The sequence below is a fragment of the Fundulus heteroclitus genome, chromosome 4 (genome assembly GCF_011125445.2).
Source record: "Fundulus heteroclitus isolate FHET01 chromosome 4, MU-UCD_Fhet_4.1, whole genome shotgun sequence".
Taxonomy (NCBI): Eukaryota; Metazoa; Chordata; class Actinopteri; order Cyprinodontiformes; family Fundulidae; genus Fundulus; species Fundulus heteroclitus.
Window position 1 is genome coordinate 18,704,867 of NC_046364.1, and position 25,756 is coordinate 18,730,622.

Here is a 25,756-nt window from a genome sequence, read left to right on the forward strand (position 1 = left end):
GTATTCAACAAAGCAAATAGATACAAGTCTCCTATTGGTTAATTACTGCCTGGGCGATCATCTTTCAGCATGCAACAAGTTATTTAACCCCAGCTGAAGCAAAGAGTAGCTTCTCCTTTCTTAGACAACCATGTAGAAAGACACATCCTGTGGGCGTGGAATAGACGTTAGTCTGTTTAAGAAGGATGAGAACATTTTGGATGTGCAGGAGAAGGCACAGGTCTGGCTCTCCCGTCAGCAACACAAGATCTTGGTGTAAAATAAATGCAACGCTAGAAGGAAATAAATCTTTACACATTGCAGAAGCTTTTCGAAACAAATGCCACGGCCAATGTGTGCTGTGATCAAATAAATAAACGTAATATAACAGTGTGTGACTTTTTTCCCCCGGCTGCAACCTTTTTTTTTTTTTTTTTTTTTGGACAGGCGGTGTATATTGACAGTTCATTTCACCATGAGGGCCTCAGTAACACGTTGTGCACGTACACAAACACAGCAGCCTGGTGGCGCCTCCACATGCTGCTCGCCATCCCCACGCCACTGACCCACACCTCAACATAGCGTTGGTCAGAGAGGTCAGCCAGTGTGGCTGTGCTCGTCGCTCTGGCACAAACCCCACAGCCCCTCAACCCACAAACCCATTTCTCTCACAAAACCTACACATTTACAGGGATGTAAAAAGGCTCCGTAGCGCCATGTTGGATCAGGGAAAACAACTGGCCTTTTGCACAGAAGTCATCCGTTTTTGTGCCGAGCAGATATAGGAGTGTCACTGCAAAGCTGACCCGAAGCAGGAGGTTATTTTCCGAGTTCCATAAGATTTTAAATCACAAGATCTGTAGGGAATTGTATTAAAACCATGTCCGAAAGGGAAACCAGGAGTTAACCTCACAACAGCGAGTGCACAAGGCGCCCGCCGCTGACTGAAGGGTGCGGAGGAACAATTGAGCAAAGCGCCCACACAAGGCTAGTTTCACTAAGGAGGATTAAATGTTCATTTTCTCCACAGAGGAATAATTAACACTAAATACCTGAACATGAACAGCTTGGCTGCCATGGTGGTCTGATATGAACTTTTTTTCTGCTGAAAACAGCTTCAAAGAGAACAAGTAGTTAAAAATGTCTGAGATGTGGGACAGGCGGTAAACCTGGAGGAAGGCTTAAACTCTAAATCCTGACTGAATTGTTTGTTTTGCAACATCTGGAAAGTAAAAATGGACTAAATGAGGGAAAAACGTATCAAGGATCCCCAAAAGCAGCAACTAACGTGTTGCCTGTCTGATTATCCAGCTCGCACTTTGGAAAATGGTTGAAAGTTGTGTGATTGACCGGAGACACGTAGTAAACAGAGTGAGACGGCCAAACCCGTCAGGGCGGATCTTTAGCGCCGGAGCCGTCGCAGCGAGGTCTACGTTTTTTTAGCAGGCTTGGCGATAAGCTGCCTCTCCCTCTCGAGCTCCCGTTCGCGCTGCTGCTCCTTCTCCAGCTGCTCCTTCTGCTTCTGCTGCTGCAGCTTCAACGCCCGCTTCTGAAACCAAACCACGGCAAACGTTTAGCCAGGACACTGTAGCCGCTGCGCTTTCAGATCTCGTCTCGCTGCGTTTTTTTTAACCACAGGACAGCTACCTTTAGCTTAGTTGTTTTCTCGTGGAGCATGATCATCTCTTTTCTTATGTTGACCAGCTTGTTCTGGTAAACTTTGGCTTCCGTGAACTGAGGAGCACAGTCCGGGTTAGTCAGAGAGATCAGATAAAGAGACGCACGAGAACGGAGCATATAAGTCCAAACCGTACCAGCGAGTTGAGGTCCAGCAAGCCGTTGCACTCTCTGAACTTGGTGACCTCTTGATCCAGGGTGTCCAGCAGAATCAGCTGGTTTTGCCTGGTTGTGAGAGAAAAAAAAAAGAAAAAGAAAAAAGAAGACATTTATTCCACCAATCAGGTGCACATGGTGAGAATACTCGGCATTTTGAAGGCAGTTTGCCGTGTTTAAACCTCAGACATCTGTTGTGGAGTGAACCCGACTGTTAAAGTGAGCCTGAACGCCACGGCGAGATTGAAAGGGACGTCTGTAGCCGTCAGAAAGTTGTTACTGCTCATTGGTCTGGTAGGAGAGCTCAAAAGGATTTGAAATCAGCCGCTCCACTTGCACGGGAATAAGGCTACAAGTGGAGGACATTGAAAACAAGTGTCCGAGCTGGTTTACTCCAAGAGCAGACTGAAAGATGCTAAAAGGAGTCTTCAAAAACCCTAGAAGCTCATAACAGGACCTTCAGCCGAGTCTGAAGTAAAAGTGCATGGCTGTACCGTCAGAGGGAAACTTCACGAGTTTAACTTTCATTAAAGATGTGAAGAGGCAATATTTGTTCTCCAAGTTAAGCCTAAGAGAGGAGAGAATCGTTTTTTTTCTCCCCACAGGGAACATTAAGTCCAGGATGCTGGTGAAGATTCTCAGTCATCCAGGTCATGGTCATTCCAAAGAAAGGTAAAAAACAAAGCAACTGGACTTGTTTTCCGTAGTTGAAGGCGTTTCGCTTCCTCTCCAGGAAGCTTTCTCAATTCAAAAAGTCTGGAGTAAGAATAGCAGTAAATTTATCAAATAGTGGCTAAAAACTAAGGAATGGGAAGTCGTGGGCTGAGCCAACGCCTGGATCTTGATCTGATTGAGATGCTGTGGGTTGAAATTGAAGCGGACGTTATGTCCGGTCGATCTGGGAGGCTGGTAGATGGCTGCAAAACTGTCTGCATGGCTGTGACCACGAGGAAGTTGCAAGCTGCAAATCAGATGCTATTTATAGATTTAAAAAGAAGTAGAATCACAGCTCATCTCTAATTGCAAATCTAATATACTTAGACTCGTCAAACGTAGATAGAGCACTGCGCGCTGCCTTTTACATCAGTGGCACATCTCAAGACCATCAGAAATAAATATAGATGATAATTAACAAAAGTTTCAGCCTCTAAACAGAACCTCAGCGAAGCCAGACGGGTTTTCTCACAACTTTAGTTTGAAATGTTTCAGTGTTGAAGCTGAGCCAGTCCGCTCAGCTCCTGGTCCTCCATCCATATTTTGCACGAGTTTTTAAGTCACCGAACAACCAATTAAAATCCAAGGAGTGTTCCCAGGTAGGTCTCAGGTGTTTAGCTGCAGCCGCACAGAATACAAATGAACACCAATGAAGGACAGGCTTCACCAAACGTACAAAGGGAAATTAAACTAGGCACGACCAGAATCACTCTGATCCGTTGACGTCGGTCTTCCAGAGGAAGTTTAAGCCTTTTCTGTAAAAATCTAGTACAATTAAAAAGTGATTTAGAAACACAAAAGCAAAAGTGGAAGAAAAAAAATCCCCTTTTCATGCTTGAAATACAGATGGAAAATTTTAATCAACACCAGCATTAGAAAACTGATCCACCCATCTATCTTGTTTTTTAATGCTTACCCATGACTTTGCATAGAAACCCTACTCTGCAGGATGCATATTAAGGTGATCAAGATAACTGAACGCTGAGCGCGTCATTTCTTGTTATGTTTCACTGCAGCGTCCATTAATGGACTGGTTTCTTTTTAGCACTTCCTTCAAATCTGTTACCTTTCTGACTCATCAGGCCAGCTTTAAAATTCAAATAACAACTCAGAAGGCCCCTTTACAGGGCTTCATGGATCTGATTGTGACTTTGGTAACTTAATTCCAAAAAAAAAAAAAAAAAAAAAAAAAAAGAGTAAAAAAACAAAACAACTGGACTTTACTCCGAAGTCTGAAGATGTTTCGCATCCCATCCAGAAAGCTTTCTCAATTAAAATGTTGGTAACCTGATCCATTATTAATGTTGTCATCTGGTTGAAGACACCAGTCCACCCGACACCTTCTCAGGTCAATTAAAAAAATAAATAAATAAATAAATAAAACAGCTGAACGCTGCTTGTGTCATGAAAAATTATTATTTTGCCCCGATTGAGCTCATTGCCCTTATTCGCTCACAGTTTTGACTTAAAACAGACTAGCTAGATCAAATTCACCTACCTATGAGAACCAAAAGCATCTACAGCGTCATGAAAGAGAAGTTCCTGCTTTAAAAAAAAAAAAAAAAAAAAGATTTCTGCTGTTCTTGTTTTTATTGTCACATTTAAATATTTCTGAACAGGAAACAAAACGGCACTGTTAGCCAAAACTGTTCCGAGTAACCTTAAAATGTAGTTTCCAGAGGTAATTTCAGGTTTTAAGGGGAAAGCACAGACGCAGATGAACCAACCTGACCCAAAGTTGACTTCCACCTCTCGCCTCTTTGATTTAAAACCACACACAGAGCCCCGGCCTGACTTGCGGCATCAACACAGCCTAAACAGATCCTGTCTGCGAACAGGAAGCAGACTAAAACATCTCAAAGAGCAACGGATACAAAGCAATCCAAGACCAGACGAGAAACCAATTCATCTATCAGCCTGGAAAAGCTAAAAAGCCATTTTTTTGGCCTAGCTAAAGCCTGGATTTAAATCTGATTCATAGTTGATGGATTATCTGAAACATTTATGAAAAAAAAAAAAAAAAAAAACTGAGGGGGCAAATACCTTTTCTCTGCAGTGTAAAAATGCTGCATGCACCCAAGCACAGAAAACACACACACACACACACACACACACACACTTACGTGAGCTCCTGCAGGGCTCGTTTTGAGTTCTGCAGGTCTGGTAGATAGTGGGAAAGGAATCCCTCCGTGAGTTTGTCCACCGCTTTCTGATCCACGCAGACGTTCTCTACAGGCGTGGAGCTTTGCAGATCCAGCGGCGGCTGCTGCTGCTGCTGCGTTGCCTGGAGATCTATTAAACAATTCAGACAGCTTAAAAAGCATCGCTTAAAGTTATAGTCATACGGATAATCGCGTTTTTAGGCGGTGATAAAAGCATCAACAGACAACCCAAAAGACAACCTTTTAGCTTCAAGAAGAGAGATCAGGTTGCATTTTTTAACAGTAGGAAGAGTTGTCTTTAAGATGAGTAACTGAGATAGATAGATAGATAGATAGATAGATAGATAGATAGATAGATAGATAGATAGATAGATAGATAGATAGATAGATAGATAGATAGATAGATAGATAGATAGATAGATAGATATCTTTATTGTAATTTTGTATGCACAAAGTGCGTACAGAACGAAATTTTGTTAGCATACAGCTTGAAAAAAGTCACTATAGAAATCACTCTAAAAAAAAAAAATCACAGTAGATTGCACTATTTTTCAGGATAAAGATGCAGCAGCGATTTATGTAAACAATTGAAATGAAAAACACTTCACATGACACTTCACATGGGACCCATAATGCCAATTCACAAGTATTCTCTACATGTCAGCTGGTAAAGTGGTCCTCTGCGTTTTTTTTTCATCAAAAGGAGAAGAGGTGGTTCATTATATCTGCACTGCAATGCATGAACATTGCCACCAATTGATCACTTTCACATTTTCAACCACAAACTAAGCATTTTGTTGGGATTTTTTTTTTCTCGTAGGCCGACACAATGTGCAGCATCACTGTAGAGTGGAAGGACAAAGGAGACCGTTTCTTACATTTTCCCCAATTTCAAATCTGAAACGTATGGTAAGCATTATAATTATTGAGAATAATCTACCCTGACATCTTTTGTGTCATTTCATTTCCAATCCAGCTGTTCCATCGCAACTCTGGAGGAGCTTCAGAGATCCACAGCTCAGGTGTGAGAGACGCTGCGAACAGGAAAAACATTTGGTGGTGCACTCTACAAGTCTGCTCTTCGTGGAAGAGTGGCTAAAAAAAGCCTTTGATGACAGAAAGTCACAAGAAGTCTTGTTTACAGTCTGCCACAAGGCATGAGGGCAGCGAGAGCCGCCCCAATCCCATAAATCCTTGTCTCCCTTTGGGTATCACAGTATGAAAACATGACTCTTAGCTGAATCGGTCTCTCTGACCTTCCATCATGTATGATGTCTGTAAATGTGCATGGGGTCTGTGGGAAACTGGAGCTATCGGGCAAACAACGTACAAATATTTCAGTCTCTACATGTGCAAAGCTGGTAGAGAAACATCTCAAAATAACCGCAATCGCAGGAAAAAAGTGTCTTTCTGTTGACTCGAGGGCTTTTAGATACAAACATTTTGACCTAAAGAAGAATGTGGAACATCCTGTGTCACTCCTCCCATGCACCCGCTTGTGTCCAGATGAAAATCTTGCGGTTGCCGCGTCACAAACTGTGCTAACAACAAAACTTTCTTCAGTGGCTATCACAAGGCGCTGTAATTCTGCAGCCTCAGCTCAGATCAGGCCAAAATGGCATTGTTTCCACACCGCATCTGGCTCAACTAGATGTTCGTTTGCCAATGGCTGGCGTTGAATTTTGTGCTGCCATGGTGGAAAAATAAATCCGCTGACAGCTCAAATCTGTGCAGGGATTTGGGCAACAGAGGCACTAGTTTTCCTACCAAGCATTTCTCCTGAAGTTGTGATCTTCCTTGGAACATTAGACACTAGTTGACTCAGTCCCTGCCTCTGCATCCGTGGAAAACAAACTAAAGACACGGCGGCCTGAAAGCTGCTGTCTTCCTGAAGCTTCCTTCAGCTTGGTGATCTTCAGTTTCATTAAAGTGTCCTGCAAGGAAACGACCTTAGCGACTTTTAAACAGAACTGCATGTCCATCACTGTCTAGATCATCAACTATTTTTTCTGCTGCAGCGTGTCACGTTGTAGAAGCACCCAGGCATGACGGTAAATAACTGTGCATGTCTTCACCGTTCATATACCTGGAAGTTCACTCTGGGTCGAAGGTCCTTCATCTTCCATTCCCGCTACCTCCATCTGCAGCTCCGCGGTTGACCCAGTCTGGTTGGCGTCGAGCAGTCAGATCCCTCCCTTTTATCAGATGGAAACAACAGGTTAAACGCGCTGCATATGAGTCACAAAGACACGCGGCGTCTCCTGACTCTGAGCTGGAGGAAGAGTCGCTAGCTTCGCGACGAATGATCCGTTTCCCCTGAATCGGAGGATCTACAGTGCGTGAAAACCGTCTGGGCGGCGGGTTACCTGTTCAAACCTCGGCTGAGCGGCGGCTGTAGGCTGGATCGCGTGTTGTGCAGTCAGAAAAAAAAGAGTAATCGGGAGATTTTCGATTTGTTGTAGCATGAGACTGCGTCATGTGACCGCTGCGTCATCACGTGATCACGTTCCAGAGAGGGCAACGCGACCGATCCGGCTTGATGCGCCAACTCTTTTGCTGGAACGATTGGAACCGATTTATGTGACGGGTCCATTTTTGAAAAATGTCTAAATACTTTTATATCTACAATGATAGAATTGTCCTCCCGCCTTGACATGATAAAAACAACCACAGCCCCGCACTACATAACAAGTTCTATATACTAAGGTTTTCTTGTTTTTGACCAAAGAAACACGCAATTGAAAAAAAGGGAATAGAAGTATCACATTTAAGCAGTATGAACCAGTATGAACATATATCCAAACGGATTACTGTTAAGTAGTCCAACTGTATGGTTGTATTTGGTGTTGAGTCCATTTTACTGGACTCAACACCACGTGGGTCGGCCTTTTGCATGTGTGAGGTTTTTACAAGTGTATACGATGATTAAAATGGGAATCAGAACATGCCTAGTATTTATTCAATAATCAGTATTTCTCATGTAACAAAAATGAAACAATAATATAACAAAAACAACTACAAAAATAGTAATATGCAGTATGCAGATCAGATCTGCTCTAAGAAAGTACCTAGATCTATAATTGTGTGAAAATTGTGAGAAACCTGAGTGTGTGAACGAGACTCAAAGGGTAAAGGGATTTGCTGGTGAAGATTCTCAGTCGTCCAGGTCATGGTCATTCCAAAAAAAGGTAAAAAACAAAGCAACTGGACTTGTTTTCCGTAGTTGAACTTCAACTACGGAAAACAAGTCCAGTTGCTTTGTTTTTTACCTTTTTTTGGAAGTAAAGGGATTTCAAACTTTTAAAAAAAATAAGCACAACTGGTGATGAGAAAACGAATCTGGTTTAGGGGAACTCCACTATGCACAACGACGAGTCTTAGAGCCAATTGATCCGGATCCCAGAAGAGAGCCGGAAGTCCCATGACTCCGACCAACGGCAGCGAACCTGCTTGTGTTTCGCTGCGGAGCTAAGGCAGAGCCAGGTCGCTGCTGTTGTCCCCTCCACCACTACTGCTATGTGAGAGCGGAATAAGTTTGTACCACCGAAAAACGCTAGTTTTGGTAAGTCCTTCTCGGGTGTATGTGTTTCTAAAACCAGCTGCCACGTTACAGGAGCTCCTCTTTAGTCTGAAACTGACAGGAAAAGCTAACCTCTACTCGCTAGCTAGTAACTGTTTGGCCGACGGAGGACTTCCTCTGTTGATGTGAGACAGTTAAAGGCACTTTATAGGAGTTCATGAAGGAGTGACCCTCCCCTCCTTTCTGCTGACTAAGCTGCTCTAAAGTGAAATCTCCTCGCTGTCCGCGGCTGACATCACTTTCCCCCCTTTTTTTTGACAGGTCCGAGTAGAAATGCAGCGTCGCCCCCGCGCTTCCCTCACGAAGACGTGAATGGTCAGCCGGCAGGACAGGGACTGACACAGAGCAACCTCGGCCCGGTACGCGGCAGACATGTCAGGCGGGCTCTTCGGCAAGGTGCGCTCCACCTTCAGGAGGGAGCGCAGCGGCTGGGACCTGAACGACACGGCGCCCTTCGACTTCTCCGACGAGCTGGTGGAGGATGACGAGGCCCCCAGGTTCAACAAGCTGAAGGTGGTGGTCTCCGGAGAGATGTCCGACTACTCCGCCGGGGCTCCCTCCAACGGGGTGTCGGTGAGCACCGTGGTGGTCCCGCATGGCGGCGCCAGTGGAGGTGGAGGAGCAGACGACGACGACGACTCCCTGCTGGACTCCTCTTCCAGCCTGGGCAGCCCGGGCTTGAACATGGACCCCTGCGACAGCTGCAGCAGGAAGAGGGAGCGGATCAAGCACAGGAGGGTGATGAAGAGGCTGGTCATCGCTGCCGTGTTGTACTTTCTCTTCATGACGGGGGAAATCATCGGTAAGGACGCCGGGAGCCGCCCCTCCGTGGCCGATCCCCGTGTAAATGACCAAATAACGCGAAACAAGGGGTGCAAACATTGTGTTTTATTCTCCTTGTGTTTAAAGAGATGATCGCTGTTCGCATTTTTAACGATCACTTCTGTTATTGCTGCCAAGTTTCTTCTATCTTTCTTTGTAAACATGGCTACTAATCACGAAAATCAAACAAGGATCCCGCCTCCCTCTGTTGGGATGGGTTGTGTTGGCTGGTCCCCCTGTCCCTTAGGGCTGTTATGTTAAAGGCAGGGCCGGATTTAGGAGGATGGGGGCCCCTGGGCTGGAGTCAGGATGGGGGCCCCTGGGCTAGAGTCTAAATATATATATATATATATATATATATATATATATATATATATATATATATATATATATATATATAATATGCCCTCTGAAGGATTTTTTACAGCCCACCGGTTCTCAATAAAAGCAGAGGTGGGTGCAAATGAACAATTTTCATCTTCTAGACCAAGGTTTTTACAGAGAACATCTTGAAAAATATGAAGAACAAAATACAGATTTCCATTTATTAATGACACTTTTACATTCAACTTCTTTGTAGGAACTCGAACCACACACACGACCTACATTTACTCAAATGCAAACCAAATAAGAAAACAATACTCAACCCTGAAATGTTTGAAACTTTGAGCCTGTCTTATAATGCAGACATGCACAATCTTTGTTTTGTATCTACATTCATTTAAATTTTTACTTTAATTTAGCAGATAATCTTTAAAAAAGACCAAGTTTATTTTCAAATTATCTTACAGCCCCAAAGTTCTTTTAACATAATATTAACCCTCATGTCAAAAAGTTTGGACACCACTGCCCTAACCAGTAACACCAAGCCCTTTCAGTAATGAGTGAAAGGGTTATCAGACATTTAAGCCTTAGCCTGATATGAAATTTGAACAGTTGCCCACTTTTCTGGATTTTTTTGCTGCAAATTCCTTGACAAGATCACTGAAGTCCAGCTTTCTCACTAGATCACTCTCAATAGACATGAGAGTCAAATGGTTCAGTCTTTCTTGTCCCATTGTGGATCTGAGTCTATTTTTAACTATTTTAAGCTTGGAGAATGATCGCTCACCACTTGCATTTGTGACAGGAAATGTCAGGTAAAGCCTGAAAGCAATATCCACATTTGGGAAGATGTCCTGCAGTTTCTTTTCCCTAATGAGTTGTAAAAGCAATGGAGCAGATGTGATGCCTTTATCACGAATAAAATCTTTAAACTGGACAATTTCCTCCACAAAGTCCATCTCCAAGTCAGCTGAATATTTACTTTGGAGATGAGATGCTTTGTTTCTTAGCTCTGGAACAGTAACACCAGAAAAATTGTTCAGGAAGCCAAAAGTGTTGTTGAGGTTATCATATGCAATATACCTGCGATTGATTTCAGAAAGCAATCTGTCAACAACCACCAAAAAAACACTGGTGGAGAACTTTTGTTGAGCTGATAAGTCAACCTGTGAGGTGGCGCTCTCTCCAAAAAATGGTTTTGGAGTCTTTGATCTTCGACCAGTAACTCTGTAAGCTTGTGAAACTGTTGGAGACAACTTCTTTGCTTGAGACTCAAACCTATCAAATTGATCTCTCAGATCTCCAATGTACTCCCGCAAGGATCCCACCAAATCCACAGCTGTACACAAGTCCAGTTCCACAGACTGCAAAGCTGCACTTGCTTTTTCAAAGCGCTGCAGAATGCTATGCCAAAATGTACACATAAAAGCTGTTTCAAGCTTGTCCATTTTTTTATCAAGTGATCTTGCTTCATTTCTTATTGCTGCGTTTTGGTTTGTGTCATTTACAATATTCTTCAATGATTTTTGAATGTTTGCATAGTTAATATGCACTGCCTGTGTGGCATCTGCATGTGCAGCCCATCTAGTGTTCGAAAGGGACTTCAATGTTTCAATGCGCTTGTTTGCATTAGGCTGCAGTCCATCTGTTACCACCTTCCACCTTGCTGTCGACTTGGAGCAAAAGTTAAATAAGTTTTGCACAAACTGGAAAAAATCAGCTGTCTCAAAACAGCAGTTAACACTATTAACTCCAACCAAATTCAGGGTATGTGCAGCACATGGAACCCATTCAACTAGTGGGTTGAGTTCTTTCATACGTGCTTGTAGTCCTTTATATACTCCTGACATGTTGGCAGCATTATCATAGCATTGCCCCCTGCAGTTTGCAATGTCAATTCCCATCTCTTCCAAAACCTTGAGTACAGACGTACATAAAGCTTCCCCAGTATGACTTTCAATTGGTAGAAACTTCAGAAAGCGTTCCTGCGAGTGTCCTTCAGGTGACACATATCTTAACACAAATGTTAACTGATCAACATGTGCCACATCTGGCGTGGAGTCAACAGAGATTGAGAAGTATTTTGCCATTTTTACTTCACTGACTATTTCTGATAGAACACGATCACCCATCAGCTGAATAAATTCCTCACATGTTTGGGAAGAAAGATATGAGGGTTTCCCTGAACCTGCATTTCCATATTTCTCTATGTGAGACTTCAGAAAAGGATCAAACTCGCTGATTAACTCCAGTATTCCCAGATAATTGCCATTATCAGTTCTTCCAAATTTGTCACTGGCTCCTCTCAGAGCCAGTCCCCTCTCTGCTAAAAACTTGACAACAGACACAACTCTTCTCAACACTTCAGTCCAATATGAACACTCAGATTCAAATTGTTTCTGCAGTTCTGTGTCTATCCTCCCGCTGGCTGCTGCAAGTGAAACATATGTCAGCATTGCTTTTCTATGATGTTCGCTGTTTTCGTGCTCTCTCATGCGTTCAGTTGCGTGCTTCCAGTCACTGAAACCAGTTTCAAAGTTTGACTGAGTATTAGCATTGCTGAAAATGCGGCATGCAAAACAAAATGCAGCTCCGGTGGATGGAGAGTAGAGCAGCCACGGTCTTTCGATGTACTCACCATTTAACATCTTGCGTTTAAAGTGAGATTTGGAGAAGTGACGCTTTTGGTGCTTGTACACCCGTTCTGATGCTTGAAAGCCAACATTCATATTTTGACAGCTCTCCGGTCCTCGTTCAGCCCAGTAAGCTCGCACGGACTCGTCAATTTCCCCCCAATGCGCCGGATCGGTACTGTACGGATCCACAGTCGTCTTTCCATCTGCGGAAGAAGATCCCGCTTCCACAGACTCTGACTCCACAGACGCCAGTCCAGCCACCGACTCAGTCACGGTTAAAGGTTCTGGCGGGATCTTAGTGCCGGTGTTAGCATAGCTAAGGGTTTGAGGAGCGGGGGATAATGATGTTTCTGCTCCATCTCCGCTAACAGGTTTAAAAAAGCCTGTCAGTTTAGGCATTTTGTTTGTCGCCTCTTTGGCGCGATGCTCTTTTTCTTTTCTCTTCCTTCTTTTCTGCGCTCCGCTGTCATATTTTCTGTTGTCCGCCATTGTAAAATAATATTCCCTTGACGCTCCTCCTCCCCAATGCGTAAGATGCGTCAAAAGTGGACCAATAACAAGCAAGCATTCAAGATGGACGTTTGCCAGAACAAATGGCGTTCCGCGAGCGAGCTATTTTTAGAACGTGACGTCATATCACGTGGTACAGGCAGGGCAAATATGCGTTGTCCTCCACTCTTTCGCTGTACGTTACCCTTGGTTTTACTCAGTAAAACTACTGCTTTTTCTAAGTCTAAGATGTCTCCTAACCATGGTTTTTAAACATTGTTGTTATGGAAAGTGCAACAGCGACTCGAGGTACGCTGACAGGCCGCATATTAAGGATGTTAAAGCCGCAAGCGGCGTCGATCGGCCCTCGCAGCCAAGCGCTGCTGCGGTGCCGGCCGGGGGGCGGGGTTCGCGCGCCGCTGCGGTGCCGGCGGGCGGGCGGGGTTGGCGCACCGCCGGCGGGCGGGCGGGGTTGGCGCACCGCCGGCCGGCCGGCGGGCGGGCGGGGTTTGCGCACCGCCGACGGGCGGGCGGGGTTGGCGCACCGCCGGCGGGCGGGCGGGGTTGGCGCACCGCCGACCGGCCGGCGGGCGAGGTTCGCGCACCGCCGGCCGGCCACCACCGCAGATGCTGTCACGCATTTCCCCCGCCATTTTTCATTGGTGGAACATTTTTCATCGGTGCTGTCAAAATCATCGTAGTCATTGATTAAATTCTGACACTATCCACTCACAAAAATAGAAAACATCCTTCGGGGCCCCCGAAATGCCGGGGCCCCGGGCTGCAGCCCCGGTAAGCCCCTGCTAAAATCCGGCCCAGGTTAAAGGGGACATATTCTGCTTTTAGGTTCTTCCTTTTCACATTGAAATCAGTCGGTCGTGGTCTGTGCGAAGGGGAACTGCGATGTTTCCGTATGAATTCCTCATTATTGTTGCCCCACATTTCCCCTTTTTTTCCACCCCTGTCGTGAGGCGCGTCCGACAGCGACTCGTTCTGGCGCTGTCCCTTTAAATCCAAAGGAGCCACCCCTTCAACCCCGGTGAGGATTTACATGGGTTGGCGGCAGCGCATTCCAGCGGAACGGGCCGCTACGCTTAAAAGTCTTCAGGCTTAGGCCGAAACTAGACGGTTTCGCTCATTTTTAACGCCACAGATGTTAGAGGGCAACGTGGAAAGGGCGGTAAAGCCTCTGAACGCGTGACTACAAAACTCCCGGACAACGTCAGCTAACGCTAGCTGTGTTTGAGCCGCTCTGCGTGACTCTAAAAGTGTGCAAATAGTCCTCAGCATCTGATGAGATTTAAATGTTTGAGAAAGGGAACAAAAAAATACTGATGGTCACTTTAAAGAACAAGGTAAAACGCTGTAATTTCAAAACTCTTTTAGGTAAACGCTCCCTGAGGAGTTAAAAAAGTAATTCGCAAAAATGGAAATGACAGACTCCGAGTGCGAAACAGAATGTATTTGGGGGTTTAAAAAGTGCATTTTGCATGATGTGACGACTTTAACATTTCGTCTCCGGTTAAATGTCTGTTAAGTGTCTTGCCCAACAGCTGAGACGTTCGTAGCAGGGGTTCGAACCAGCAACCCACCGGTTACTGGACAAACTCCCTGGCTCCTGCACCATTGTCGCTCCTAATACATAAAAACGTGTTTTTATGTAGGTTAAAACAAACAATTGTGTAATTTTACTGGAATCGTCGCGGTGAAGAGTTCTCACCGTTTTTCCACATCCACACCCAGCACGCCTGTACGTGTCGCGCTAACAGCCACCCGTCATCGTTTTAGCCGAGGAAACAAGCTAAGTCATACCACCACATGTAAACCGGCGGAAACCCAGACGCTTTTAAGCATTTAAAATGCATTTGTACTACTGGTAATGTTGCGACTCCAAAAAGAATCAGCCTAGTCGCTTGAGAGGGAAAGGTACGGTCCTGTTTGTCTGACGCGCTGCCGTAGCTTGAGAAGAGAAGCGCACTGGATCCAGGATTATATTGTGAATGATTTATTAAACAGCGGCTTTCAACGTTGTTTACACTCAGTCAGAAACTGGTCTATATGGTGTTACATGATCTGTAATTCATCTTAGCAAGGCAAAACGGTCAACAAAAATTACGGCTCTCCTGTCAAACCTGGTACAGGTAAGCACGCCTCTTTTAAAGCAACCAGCCCCCTTCACCAAATGTGTCACACGACATACACACTACACATCACCATAGCAACCGTTCACCATGTGACAAATAAACATAATACATTTATGGCTCCTACAGGTAACATATTGCCAACATACTAACAAGATCTACTAAATGTTAAATAATCGCGTCAAAGTAGTAGACACCGTTTTTATACATGCTAATGAACGTTTATTTAATATAATATTCACCTTTGACAGGCTTAACGCATCACAATACTTTAATTTAGTCTTGTGATGGCTTCTTTTAAATGGAGAAATAATACATTAGTCGTTTTTTTTTTTTTTTTTGGATTTTTGGCTTGATCACAAAAGAATTGAGGGAATAAAACCAAACAAGATTATAGCTTTAACCACACAATATGTTACATTGTAAACCTCTATTCCAGCTCTTTATTATGCCGAATAACAGCAGCGATACAAAACAAAAAAGAAACGTTACAATGAGGCGCTTCAGTCTTTACATGACGCCGGTTGGTGTGCTTTAAAAACGTTTGCTTCAATTCAAAGTGTCTAAAAAGAAACTAAACAAAGGTTTTTTTTTAAGGATTAAAGAGCCGCGCCGCAGAACCAGCGGGTCACCACTAACCAAACGAGATGCAGCCACATTATGTTGGAAATGAAGACGCGTTTCTCTTAGCTTTCTCTTGCTTTTCTTGCTGAAATAAGTCCAGTCAACCTGTTATAAAATAACTGTGGCAGCGCAGCCTGGAGTCGCTGGGTGTTTTATCGCAGCTGGTCGCTCAGTGATCTCTTAAACCTGGGAACTAAACCCAGCCAACAACAGCAAGGATCATTTTGGGGTTTGTTTGAACAGGACGCCCAAAGAGAACCAATCTCTCTGCATCCGCCTTAGGAATCGATCGAGCGTTTTTTTTTTTTCTTTTCGTGCCGTTAATAAAGCCACAAACTAACTTCCCTAACATGGGATCCTCATCAAACATTAACCCGGCCTCAGGCAGCACGCTTGGACGAGGCTGAACTGTAGTTTATTGTTAAAATCAGACCTGAAACCGTCTCAGCATGAAGTAGCGGCTCGTGTTTTCAGCCAGGCTAAGCTACTGAGTAACTCCACCAAGAGCTCGTCTTTGTCAGGGATTTCAGTGAGGAATAATGTTTGCGTTTGAAGACTTTTTTTTTTTATTTTTGTCATGTGGTGGAAATGTCCTTCCTGTCCTACTTCTGTCCTTCCTCCATTTCCCCCCGTGCCGTTTTTTCTTTAGTCCTTTTTATCGGCCATTCTCTGTGTCCTTCCTTCCCCTTCCCTCCTCATCACCTCAGTCCTGCTCCATTATGACCGTCTTTCCTTCCAGCGGATGTTCTTTGCTAAAACAGCTCACTTTTATGAAAAAGCACTTAAGAACTAAACCTACTTAACTTACTAACCCGTTTTCTCGTTTCCTGGCTGTGGGTTGCTGCTTCTTATGAAATCTAAACTTAATCAGCTTATTCTTAATATTTGGCACAAAAAAAGATAAACCTGTTTTATATTTCGATCATAATTGCCCTGTGGAAAAGGTGTGTAGAAAGCTGGTAAACCATTTCTACGAACACCGATCCTCAACCAATGTGGATGTTTTCGCTTCTAGTCGGCCTTCCCAAACTGACTGGATTTATCTGCTGGACCATTTGTGACTGCATTGACTCCTGATTGTCATGCGTTTGTCCCCAGGGGGTTATGTGTCTAACAGTTTGGCCATAATGACGGACGCCGTGCACATGCTGGCAGATGTGGTGGGGATCTTGTTTTCTCTGCTGGCCCTGTGGCTCTCCACCAAACCCCCCACCAAGAGGTTCACCTTTGGACTACATCGCCTTGGTGAGCTGCCGACAGACTGCGCTTTTATTTCCGTCGCCGCTGCACCCTCTGCGCTCCGCGCTGCGAGCCATTTCATGTGGTTTTTCATGCTGATTAATCCTTCAGAGAACTGTGTTGTCAGCTGTGCTGAAAGCAGATCTCAATCCTATCTCAGAGACGCGGATCACCCCACATAAACTTTTAAGGCATCTAAAACAAGGGAAGCCACGCCCTGTCTGACTGCATGGGGCTCAGTGAGCCCCATGCAGACCTGTGTTAGTAATAAAACTAAAGATTAATCTCTCACATTCATTCACCGCAGCTTTCTTCAGCCTTTTATTTAAGGTTTTAGCAGTAAAACCAGCTGTTAAAGGCATGAAAACATTTCTAGTGACAGAAACTATGCCAAACACTTTTCTGAGTTAAAAAAAAATTAGACTCCATATTTTCTTTTCAAAGAGTTGAGTTAGACAATGCGAGGGATGCGATTTTTGTCAAAAAGAAAAATTAAATTTTATTTCAACCATAATTGTGACTCCGGTCTAATAATTTAGACTTTTTTGTGCATTAACCACAAGCCACAAAAATGGCCTGCAGATAAAGACATTTGTAAACGAGGACTATTTAAAGCAAGAAATTTGACTGTTTTTATAAATCAGAATATTTTTTATTCAAGAGAATAACTTGTTGCAACAAACAAGTCTATGAATTAAACAGTTTGACCACTGCTTAATGCTGTGGTGAGATTCTGGTAAAAAAGTATGATTATATAAACTCTAAAATAAGTAATAAAATGATATTATCTCACTGCTGCAGCTCTAGTCCCTTCCATGTGGAGGTTAACCCACTTTAAACACATTACCAACACCTAAAGGACGCATCTGATCCTTTAGTTGTGATATAGCCAAAAACTGCAGACCTCGGCAATTTGGAAATGGCGTTGTTTAAATTGCAATTAATTGTGCAGCCCTAGTTGTTGAAATAAAAAAAACAGTGAAAACTAAAACCACACATCACATCAACACACATCAGATCCTCTTTCCAGAGGGTGACCTTAGACGTCTAAAGTTGTCCTCCACCTTCGCCATCCTAAGCCTCAGGCCGCCCGCTAACGCTGAAACGGCTCAGCTTCATTTTTTCTCTGTGTGTATCACTAAATTATATCTTAATTTAACATGGGTTCTAATTGTTTAGCCATCTAAGAACACAGTTCTTGCTAAATAAAAGTCTGGAAATAAATATTTAAGACATTAGTTGGTTTACACTAGCTTTAAAGCAAAAAAAATACATAAGATAATTTTAGCCTCATTTTTGATTGACCGAACAATTCAAGCAAGATTATTCCTTTAGAAATATTGTAAATGTGAGATTTTTAGTAGTTACAGCATATGCTTGAAAATAATGGGAATTGCATGAAAAAAAACAGCAATATGGGAAAAAAAATGTGAAGAAAATAAACTGTTTTCAGGAGATGACTCTTAAAAAGGTCATCAGGTTAGGTTAGGCTGTACAGACGGTCGCAGTTTTCTGAGGTCGGGCTCCAAGAGAAAGTTCAAACAGGATTTCTGCTTTTTCCTTCCTTTTTTTTGTTGCATTTCACCTACTGTAACATTGTAACAAAGGGGGCATTTCAAGGTTAAGCCGCCTCAGCTTTTGAGTTGACCTGCGACGGTGCGGTCCTGTTTTTAGAGGTGGTGTCAGCCGTCCTCAGCGTGGTGCTCATCTACATCCTGACGGCCGTGCTGCTGTACGAGGCCGTCCAGAGGACCGTGCACCAGGACTTCAACATAGACGGGGACGTCATGCTCATCACCGCAGCTGTAGGGGTGGCTGTTAATCTTATGTAAGTCTGGCCTGTCTTCTGTTATTTAACAACAACCAATAAAATACTCGGCATGACTAGAAAGAATCAGCAAAAACAAAAAAAGTATAAGTTCAGTCCAAAGTGCAGCCTTTCAGCTGCTGACCTGTTGGTTAATGTTTAGCTGACGGCTGCAGCTCTTTAGGGATCTGGACAAGTCGTAGGGTTTAACGCAGACACGTCTGACATGTTTCTGTCTTGTGCTTTTCAGAATGGGTTTCCTGTTAAACCAAGGCGGTCACCTCCACTCGCACGGTCACGGCCATTCCCACGGCCCTGCAGCTCCCTCAGGTTCACACTCGGCCGGGCCGGGTCAGCAGAGACCCCACGGCAGCCTCGCCGTACGGGCGGCCTTCATCCACGCCTTGGGAGATCTCCTGCAGAGCGTCGGCGTGCTCATAGCTGCTTATATAGTCCGCTTCAAGGTACTTCAACAGCTACTCTGATATTCTTCCTGAAGCCCTACTTTAGATCATGTATTATGGTGTCATCCACACGGTGACGGCCTGTTATTCCTGACTCTTAGTCAATCCAGCTCTCCATGTTCACATAATAATGTTCTAACAGCGTTGGAGCAGTGACGCCATCGATGAACCCAAACCGAAACACGTCTGCAGGCGTCGTACAGCTTTAATTGCCAACTAAAGCGGATTTTTTGTTTTATTCAGCATGGCTCATGCGCCTTTAAAACAACAGCAGCAAAAGGTTTGGCGGGAAAATCACCACCTCTCTCACATTTCTCTGCTATGCACAGATGTTAGATTTTCATACTTTACACACAGTAATATATTATAAGTCTTTATATCTGTTCACTTAGATTGTAGCTCAGTTACCCTGTAGCGGCTACTGCTTGCTATTGTTCCTGGTATCCAAGAATCTCTATGCAGGTCTTCATTTGGACTCAATAAAGTCATTCATTTCAGTCACAGGGTCCATTGTCTTGCCATTTCCATTCAGAGCAAAATAACACCGACATAACGTCAAACCAAGCACAGTAGAAACCTGTTTGCTCGTTCTCATTAGCAGCACCTGAACAGAATCACACGCGACCTTAAATAACCCCACCCCCCTTCTGACACAACCAGAAAACGAAAGGAAATGCACCCCCTGGTGGAGATAATCAGAGAAACGGGGTAAATGGCTCCTACAAATCAGAACAACATTTTATTTACCAGAAAGTGGGAATGTTACACAAGACCAATAAGAGTGATTTTAGCACAGAGATCTGACGATAAGGGCAATCTTGTGGAACACTGCTGACCCAGCAGCTCTCCAGCAGACAGTCATTGACGCACTGCAACAGGAGCGCAGGTCACTAAAGGTCATAAATGGTAAAAAAAAAAAAAAGGAAAAAAAAGAAACTACTGCTGTGTGTGTAAATATGTAGTAGTGATGGGATACAATAAAAAAAATCACACAATTTTTCACCTTTTTATAACAATTGCAACTTTATCCAAAATGTCAAGAATTTCTAATTTGATTTAATGGAAACTTGAATTAGTGTTTATGCAGTGGCTCAGAGATCAAGATGCTGCTGCTTTCAAAATGTCTTTCTGCAAATAAACCAACATCCAAACTGTTCGTGAAAAGTACAAAGTAAATAAGAAAAAACTTTTTTTTTCACATCTCAGATCTCCAGTTGATTCTCATTCTCATGTGAAGGAGTTTCTTAAACACAAACTATGAGTTTTAACGTTTCCTGACTGAAACGGTGCCTCTGGCTGCACACGACATGCTAAAAGGATCTGTCTTATCAGCAGCATGGATACAGATGCTTCTTTTTCTATCTGCCTCACCGATGCCTGCCCTCATTCAGTTGTGAACATGTCCACAAATCGGTGTGTGATCCCAGACACCGGTGTATTTACATTCAAGAAAAGATGTCTGGAATGTGACTGGTCTTAAATACAAGCTGAAGAGTTTTCTTCTTCTCTTGGCTTTTCCCTTTCAAGGGGAAACCACAGCGAGTCATTTGTCTCCATCTTCTGCATCTTCTCTCACACCAACTACCTTCATGTCCTCTTTCCATCCGTCCATAAATCTCCTCTTTGGTCTTCCTCTGGATCTCCTGCCCGGCGGTTCCAGCCTCAGCATCCTTCCACCAATGTCCTCACTGTCCCTCCTCTGTACATGTCCAAACCATCTCAGTCTGGATTCTCTGGCTTCATCTCCAAAACGTCTAACATGAGTCGTCCCTCTGATGAACTCACTCCTGATCCTGTCCCTCCTCATCACTCCCAAAGAGAACCTCACCACCTTCATCTCGTCCGCCTCCAGCTCTGCCTCCTGTCTCTAAACCAATCAGCATCTCTGCTCTCACCACCGTCTTCTTCGCCTTTACTTTCATCCTCACTGAGACGCTTTTATTACCCAGCACTCCTCACGCTTTTCTCCACCTGTTCCAACCTGCTTGGACACGTTTCTTTATCTTTTTCCCACACTCGCCGGGGCTCTGGACTGTTGCCTCTAAGTATTTAAAATCCTTCACCTTCTTTATCTCATAACCTTTATCTCACAGCTCTGCGTTGGTCCCTCTCATTCACAAACATGGATTCTGTCTTGCCACGGCTAACCTCCATCCCTCTAGATGTTCCTCCCTCTGTTCCCTGCTTCACTGCAGATCATGATGTCCTCTGCAAACACACGTCTCCCTTATTTAAAAATGCTACAGCAACGGTTCCCCTCCATTCCTCAGGCATCCACTCGCTCTCCAAGATCTCATTGAACAGCCTAGTCAGAAACCACTGCTATCTCTCCTGGACACTTTTATACCTCCACAGCTGCCTTTCCTCTCTTCGTCCTTATTAATCTTTGCTGCTTCCTGATCCACAAAGATCTCTTCTTCTGCTCTCTGTTCTCCCTTGTTCATCATCTCTTTAAACTACTCCTTCATATAGTTGCGCCTGTCAGGACATTTCCATCTGGATCCTTAATCACTCTGTGCTGCTGAACATCCTTCCCATCTCTGTCTCTCTGCCTTGGTCCTCCTCATCTTCCTGTCCATCAGTCGCTCTACACACCTCCATCCTGTGCTGGTCTGGCACAGGATGGAGGTGTGCTCCTACCTCCACTGGCACAAAGTATTCACTACAGCCATTTCCATCCTGTCTGCAAGCTCTACCACCATCTTTCCGTCTGCGTTCCTGTTCTGGACACCAAACCTGCCCGTCACTTCTTTATCAGCTCTGCTCCCAGCTCCAGCCGCGTCCATCGAAATCTGCACCAGTCACCACTCTCACCTCTGGGGATATTCTCCATCACTTCATCTGGCTCGCTCCACAACTTCTCCTTCTCCTCCAGCTCGAACCCCAGCTGTGGGTCAACGCCACTGACAACAATGAACGCCAAACCTTCAACTTCTAGCTGTGGACTCATCACCCCAGCTTTCTTCCAGAGCGTTCCCGACACACTCCTCCTCCTGCTCAGCTTCTAGCCTTGCTAGCTTCCTCCTCTTCATCATGTCAGCCAACTCTAGCTTTTCCTGTTGTAGTCCAGACAAAAGTCCCTACTTTCCTCTTCTCTCTCTGCCAACCAACCCGTCTTCTTCTTCTTTGCTGGCCAGCAGTAGCCCATCTTTCCCCGGTACCCTGTCGGTCAACGGCACCGATGGTGGTCGTTGTGTACCGGGGCCTCGGCTGATCCGGGATGGAGATCATGTTATTGGCTCGCACGGTAAATTTGACAAAGGGGTTTTTGTTGCCGGACGCCCTTCCTGAGGCAACCGTCTGCATTTATCCGGCCTGGGACCGACCCAAAACAGGACACTGTGCCCCCGTTAGGGCTGCAGTAAATATAAGTGTTTGTTTAAATCTTAAAGCAGCTTTGTTTATTTTCATGTGTTTTGTTTTTATATTCCTGGGATGTCAAATATGAATATGTGTGTTTAAACGATTTGATTAGAGGGAAAAAAGGTGAAGTAATTCAGAAAATGGATATTAATATCAAATTTTAGGCTCAATCAGTAAAAACTTTGTTCTAAATTCTTTAATAGTAAAAATTACCTTAATATGCTCTTTGTTAATATTTTGACATATAACATCTTTAAACATGTCTGTCTTTGTTTCTGAAAAGCTGTTTATCAGGTTTGGTCTTTGCCCAGTTTTTTTTAACAACCCTTAAATTAGAATTTGAGAGCCCTAGTTTACAGAATAAAGATCTATTTGAGGTTCATCGTGAAAACTGGGATTTTCACACTCTTCTGATGGGCATTCGTCAAAAAAACAGTTCTTTGATTGTTTTGTAATTAAGTAGGTCTTTAAAAATAACTCACTATGGGCCTAAAAAGGTCTTAAATTCCACTCTAAGTTGCAGAAACGCATCATGCTTTCTCCGCTGAGACGTGTCCTTTCCCGAGAAAACTCACTTTCAGGGATTTAATTTGCTGTAAGCCATAATCTTTCAAATGAACACTATGTGGAATGAGTCAATATAGGTCTTTTTAAAAGGAATAAACGACATAAATCGGTGTTTTATTATGTTCAGTGTTTTATTATGTTCTTGCTGAGCCTTATGTGAAACTTTTACTCAACGCAGTTGTCTGATTTCACAGCCGGAGCTAAAGTTGGCAGATCCCATCTGCACCTACATTTTCTCAGTCCTGGTGCTCTTCACCACAGTCCGCATCATTCGGGACACAATAATCATCGTATTAGAAGGTAAGTCCCGGCTCTTGACCCCCCCATAGCTCATTTTTGTTACCTTTATGTGTGAGAATCTATTATAGACCGCCTTGGTGGTGTTTTACCCCGTCTTCCAGGTGTTCCCAGACACCTGGACACTCAACGAATCAAAGAGGACCTCCTGAAGCTGGAGGATGTCCAATCTGTCGACGAGCTGAACGTCTGGGCCCTGACGGCTGACAAGACCACAGCACTGGTGCATTTGCAGCTCAGTGAGTAGCCTCAGGAAAGATTACGCACATTTAGATCTTACAACAGGAATGTGCTCAGTGTGTTGGCATCTGCTGTTAACAAATGTAACACTTTGCAAACTTCAACTTTGAGCAGACCGTATTACATAGTTTATTACCTCCTAAAATAAAAAAACTGTCCCTCCAATTCCTCTCTCCACATCTGTGCAACTATAAAGTTCATGGAAAAAGACACATACAGACTTTTTTCTGCTCTTTATAGCTTGGCTCTTCTTTCTTTTTTTTAACGATTACATTTTATTTTTAAGGATCCTAATGAAATGGTTTCTAGTTTACTGCTGATCAGGCTGCAGATTGAACACAAGAGGGTGCTGTTCCTTTGTTTTTTGAGCTAAAAATAGTGTGAGAGCGTACCAAGACTAGAACGCAAATGTTTTAAGCAACAACAAAAAAAGAAAAGAAAGAAGAAGCTTGTGTTGATGTTTTGAAATGACTTCTGGAGACTGACGATGGGAGTCGGCAGTAATCGTATACATGCCTGTGTCCACAGCTCCCTCTAGTGCCAACAACTGGGAGGACGTCCAGGCCAAGGCCCGCCACCTGCTGCTACACACCTACGGTCTCACCAGATGCACGGTGCAGGTCCAGACTCACAGACAGAGGACAGTACGTAGCTGTGCACAGTGTCAGCAGCCCAGCGTCTGAGGCTCCTCCGTAGACTGACATACGCAGTTGATTCCACTGGAGGCAGGGAGGACCGTTCAGAGGGGTCTGGACGTCTCAGTGCTGCTCAGTGCCATAGCTGCAGCACACAGACACGGGTGGAAAAAAGGGCGGTGCCAAAGTACAGTCGGTGGAACAACAACAGATGCACATTTCTAATTAAAGGAGAACTGCAGCCTCTGGGGACCTGAAACCCTTGTGCTTGCTAAGCTCTTATTAATGGGTGGAATTTGACCTCTTATGCTGAGAAAATCTGAAGACTTGACCTTAATTCACCATTAAAGCCTACCGTAACGGGTGACTTTCTTTGCATGAAAGCGTTTGCTTTATTTCAACTTATGTTTGAGTTTCACCATATGTTTGATATGTTGAAGCTGGATGCTATAATTTTAATAATATCCAGAGGAGATCAGCAACTTGGATCTGATTTGTGTAACTGGCCGCAGCGCATGCAAGCTTAAACCTTGGTTGTGTAGCAGCCTCGCTCATCTTTATTAAGATTGGCGACATTACAGCTCACCATGTGCGTTCAGCCAAAAACTGACCTGGCATATTGTTTGTGTAAAGGAAAAACAATGGTGGTGCCTCTACTCACCAACACTTACATTACTCGATATTTTACTGATTTCGCTGTTGCAAGACACAGTGCTAATGATCATAAAAATTGATATAATTAACAGAGAATAAGGTTCCAAGTATAAAGCTGTTTTATATTTTAGTGTTTCAGTGCACAAGGGTTGGAGTAAAGTGAAACTTGCCACTCATGGTGTTTTCTGGAGAGTTGTGTGCGTGTGTGTGTGTTGGGCAATGCCTGTCTTGGTCTGTGACCACCAGGAAGTATTAAAAACTGGACCAGTGATTTATTATTTTTAAATAAAGTTTTAAGTTGTTTTGTCTTACTGTTTTGCTTCTTTACTTAATATCGTGCAGCAGCACCATAAAGGGTTTCAGACCATCAACTCTACGCGTCAGCTTTACCAACTCCAAGTCTATTACACACCACTCCAGTTTCACACGCATCATCATCTTTGGGCTTTTCTCTTTCAGAGGTCGCCACAGTGAGTCTACGTGTCCAAACCTTCTCAGTCTGGCTTTATCTCCTAAAGCCAGACTGAGATGAAGCGGGATCCTCCGTCCCGCTGATGTACTCATTCCTCGTCTCCCTCAAAGAGACCCTCGACATTATCTCTGCTACCTCCAGCTCTGCCTGCTGTCTCTAAACCAGACAACAGCGCTGGTCTCACCACCGTCTTGTACAACTTTTCCTTTTATTCTCTCTCATACTCGTCTCAAAACACACACCTCACACTTTTCTCCACCCGTTCCAACCTGCTTGGACATGTTTCTTCGCGTCTTTTCCACACTTCCCATTGCTCTGGACTGTTGACCCTATGTATTTAAAATCCTCCACTTCCTTTATCTCTGCTCACCTTTATCCTCATTAATCTTTGTTAATCTACTTTCTGATCCCCAAAGGGGACTTCTTCAGTTCTTTGTTCTCATTTTCCTCAATAATCTCTTCAAAGTACTCCTTTTATCTTCCCATCACTGTGGAAGAACCACAGTGCTAGTTCTTTTGAACCTCAGCGCAGCATTTGACACTGTTGACCATGATGTATTATGGAACTGACTGGAGAGACTGGATTTTTCTTAAAAGTTACTCAAAAAGCATTTCATGTCTTAAGAGAGCTCCTAAAGGGGAAAGATGTTAGTAGTGAGGAGGACTTTCAGCGAGCTTAAGAGTTTCAAGAGAGCAGTGAAGATGGTGGAAACA

General features: G+C 43.9%; 2 protein-coding genes across 2 annotated transcripts; one reads left to right on the plus strand and one right to left on the minus strand.

Moving 5' to 3' along the window:
- Positions 1–399: 399 nt before the first annotated feature.
- On the minus strand, positions 400–7,197 carry bloc1s6 (biogenesis of lysosomal organelles complex-1, subunit 6, pallidin). The gene is made up of 6 exons (XM_012877150.3): positions 7,055–7,197; positions 6,775–6,883; positions 4,650–4,818; positions 1,794–1,881; positions 1,627–1,713; positions 400–1,528 (listed from the first exon to the last, which is right to left on the minus strand). Exons 2-6 carry the CDS (start codon positions 6,827–6,829, stop codon positions 1,409–1,411), a joined length of 519 nt encoding a protein of 172 aa, XP_012732604.2. The 5' UTR covers positions 6,830–6,883; positions 7,055–7,197; the 3' UTR covers positions 400–1,408.
- Positions 7,198–8,099: 902 nt separating this feature from the next.
- Positions 8,100–24,881, plus strand: slc30a4 (solute carrier family 30 member 4). Its single transcript, XM_021323864.2, has 8 exons — positions 8,100–8,250; positions 8,530–9,070; positions 16,403–16,549; positions 18,218–18,371; positions 18,601–18,814; positions 22,939–23,044; positions 23,146–23,280; positions 23,810–24,881. The coding sequence occupies exons 2-8, from the start codon at positions 8,641–8,643 to the stop codon at positions 23,962–23,964; spliced, it is 1,341 nt and encodes a 446-aa protein (XP_021179539.2). The 5' UTR covers positions 8,100–8,250; positions 8,530–8,640; the 3' UTR covers positions 23,965–24,881.
- Positions 24,882–25,756: the final 875 nt, after the last annotated feature.

Bases quoted from the DNA above. Each gene is read 5' to 3' on its own strand.
- slc30a4 (XM_021323864.2), top strand. From the start codon at position 8,641: ATGTCAGGCGGGCTCTTCGGCAAGGTGCGCTCCACCTTCAGGAGGGAG. The intron at 9,071-16,402 runs GTAAGGACGCCG...GTTTGTCCCCAG, and splicing joins CATGACGGGGGAAATCATCG to GGGGTTATGTGTCTAACAGT. The intron at 23,045-23,145 runs GTAAGTCCCGGC...CCCGTCTTCCAG, and splicing joins AATAATCATCGTATTAGAAG to GTGTTCCCAGACACCTGGAC.
- bloc1s6 (XM_012877150.3), bottom strand. From the start codon at position 6,829: ATGGAGGTAGCGGGAATGGAAGATGAAGGACCTTCGACCCAGAGTGAA. The intron at 4,819-6,774 runs GTATATGAACGG...ATTGTTTAATAG, and splicing joins GACCCAGAGTGAACTTCCAG to ATCTCCAGGCAACGCAGCAG. The intron at 1,882-4,649 runs GTAAGTGTGTGT...TCTCACAACCAG, and splicing joins CGAGCCCTGCAGGAGCTCAC to GCAAAACCAGCTGATTCTGC.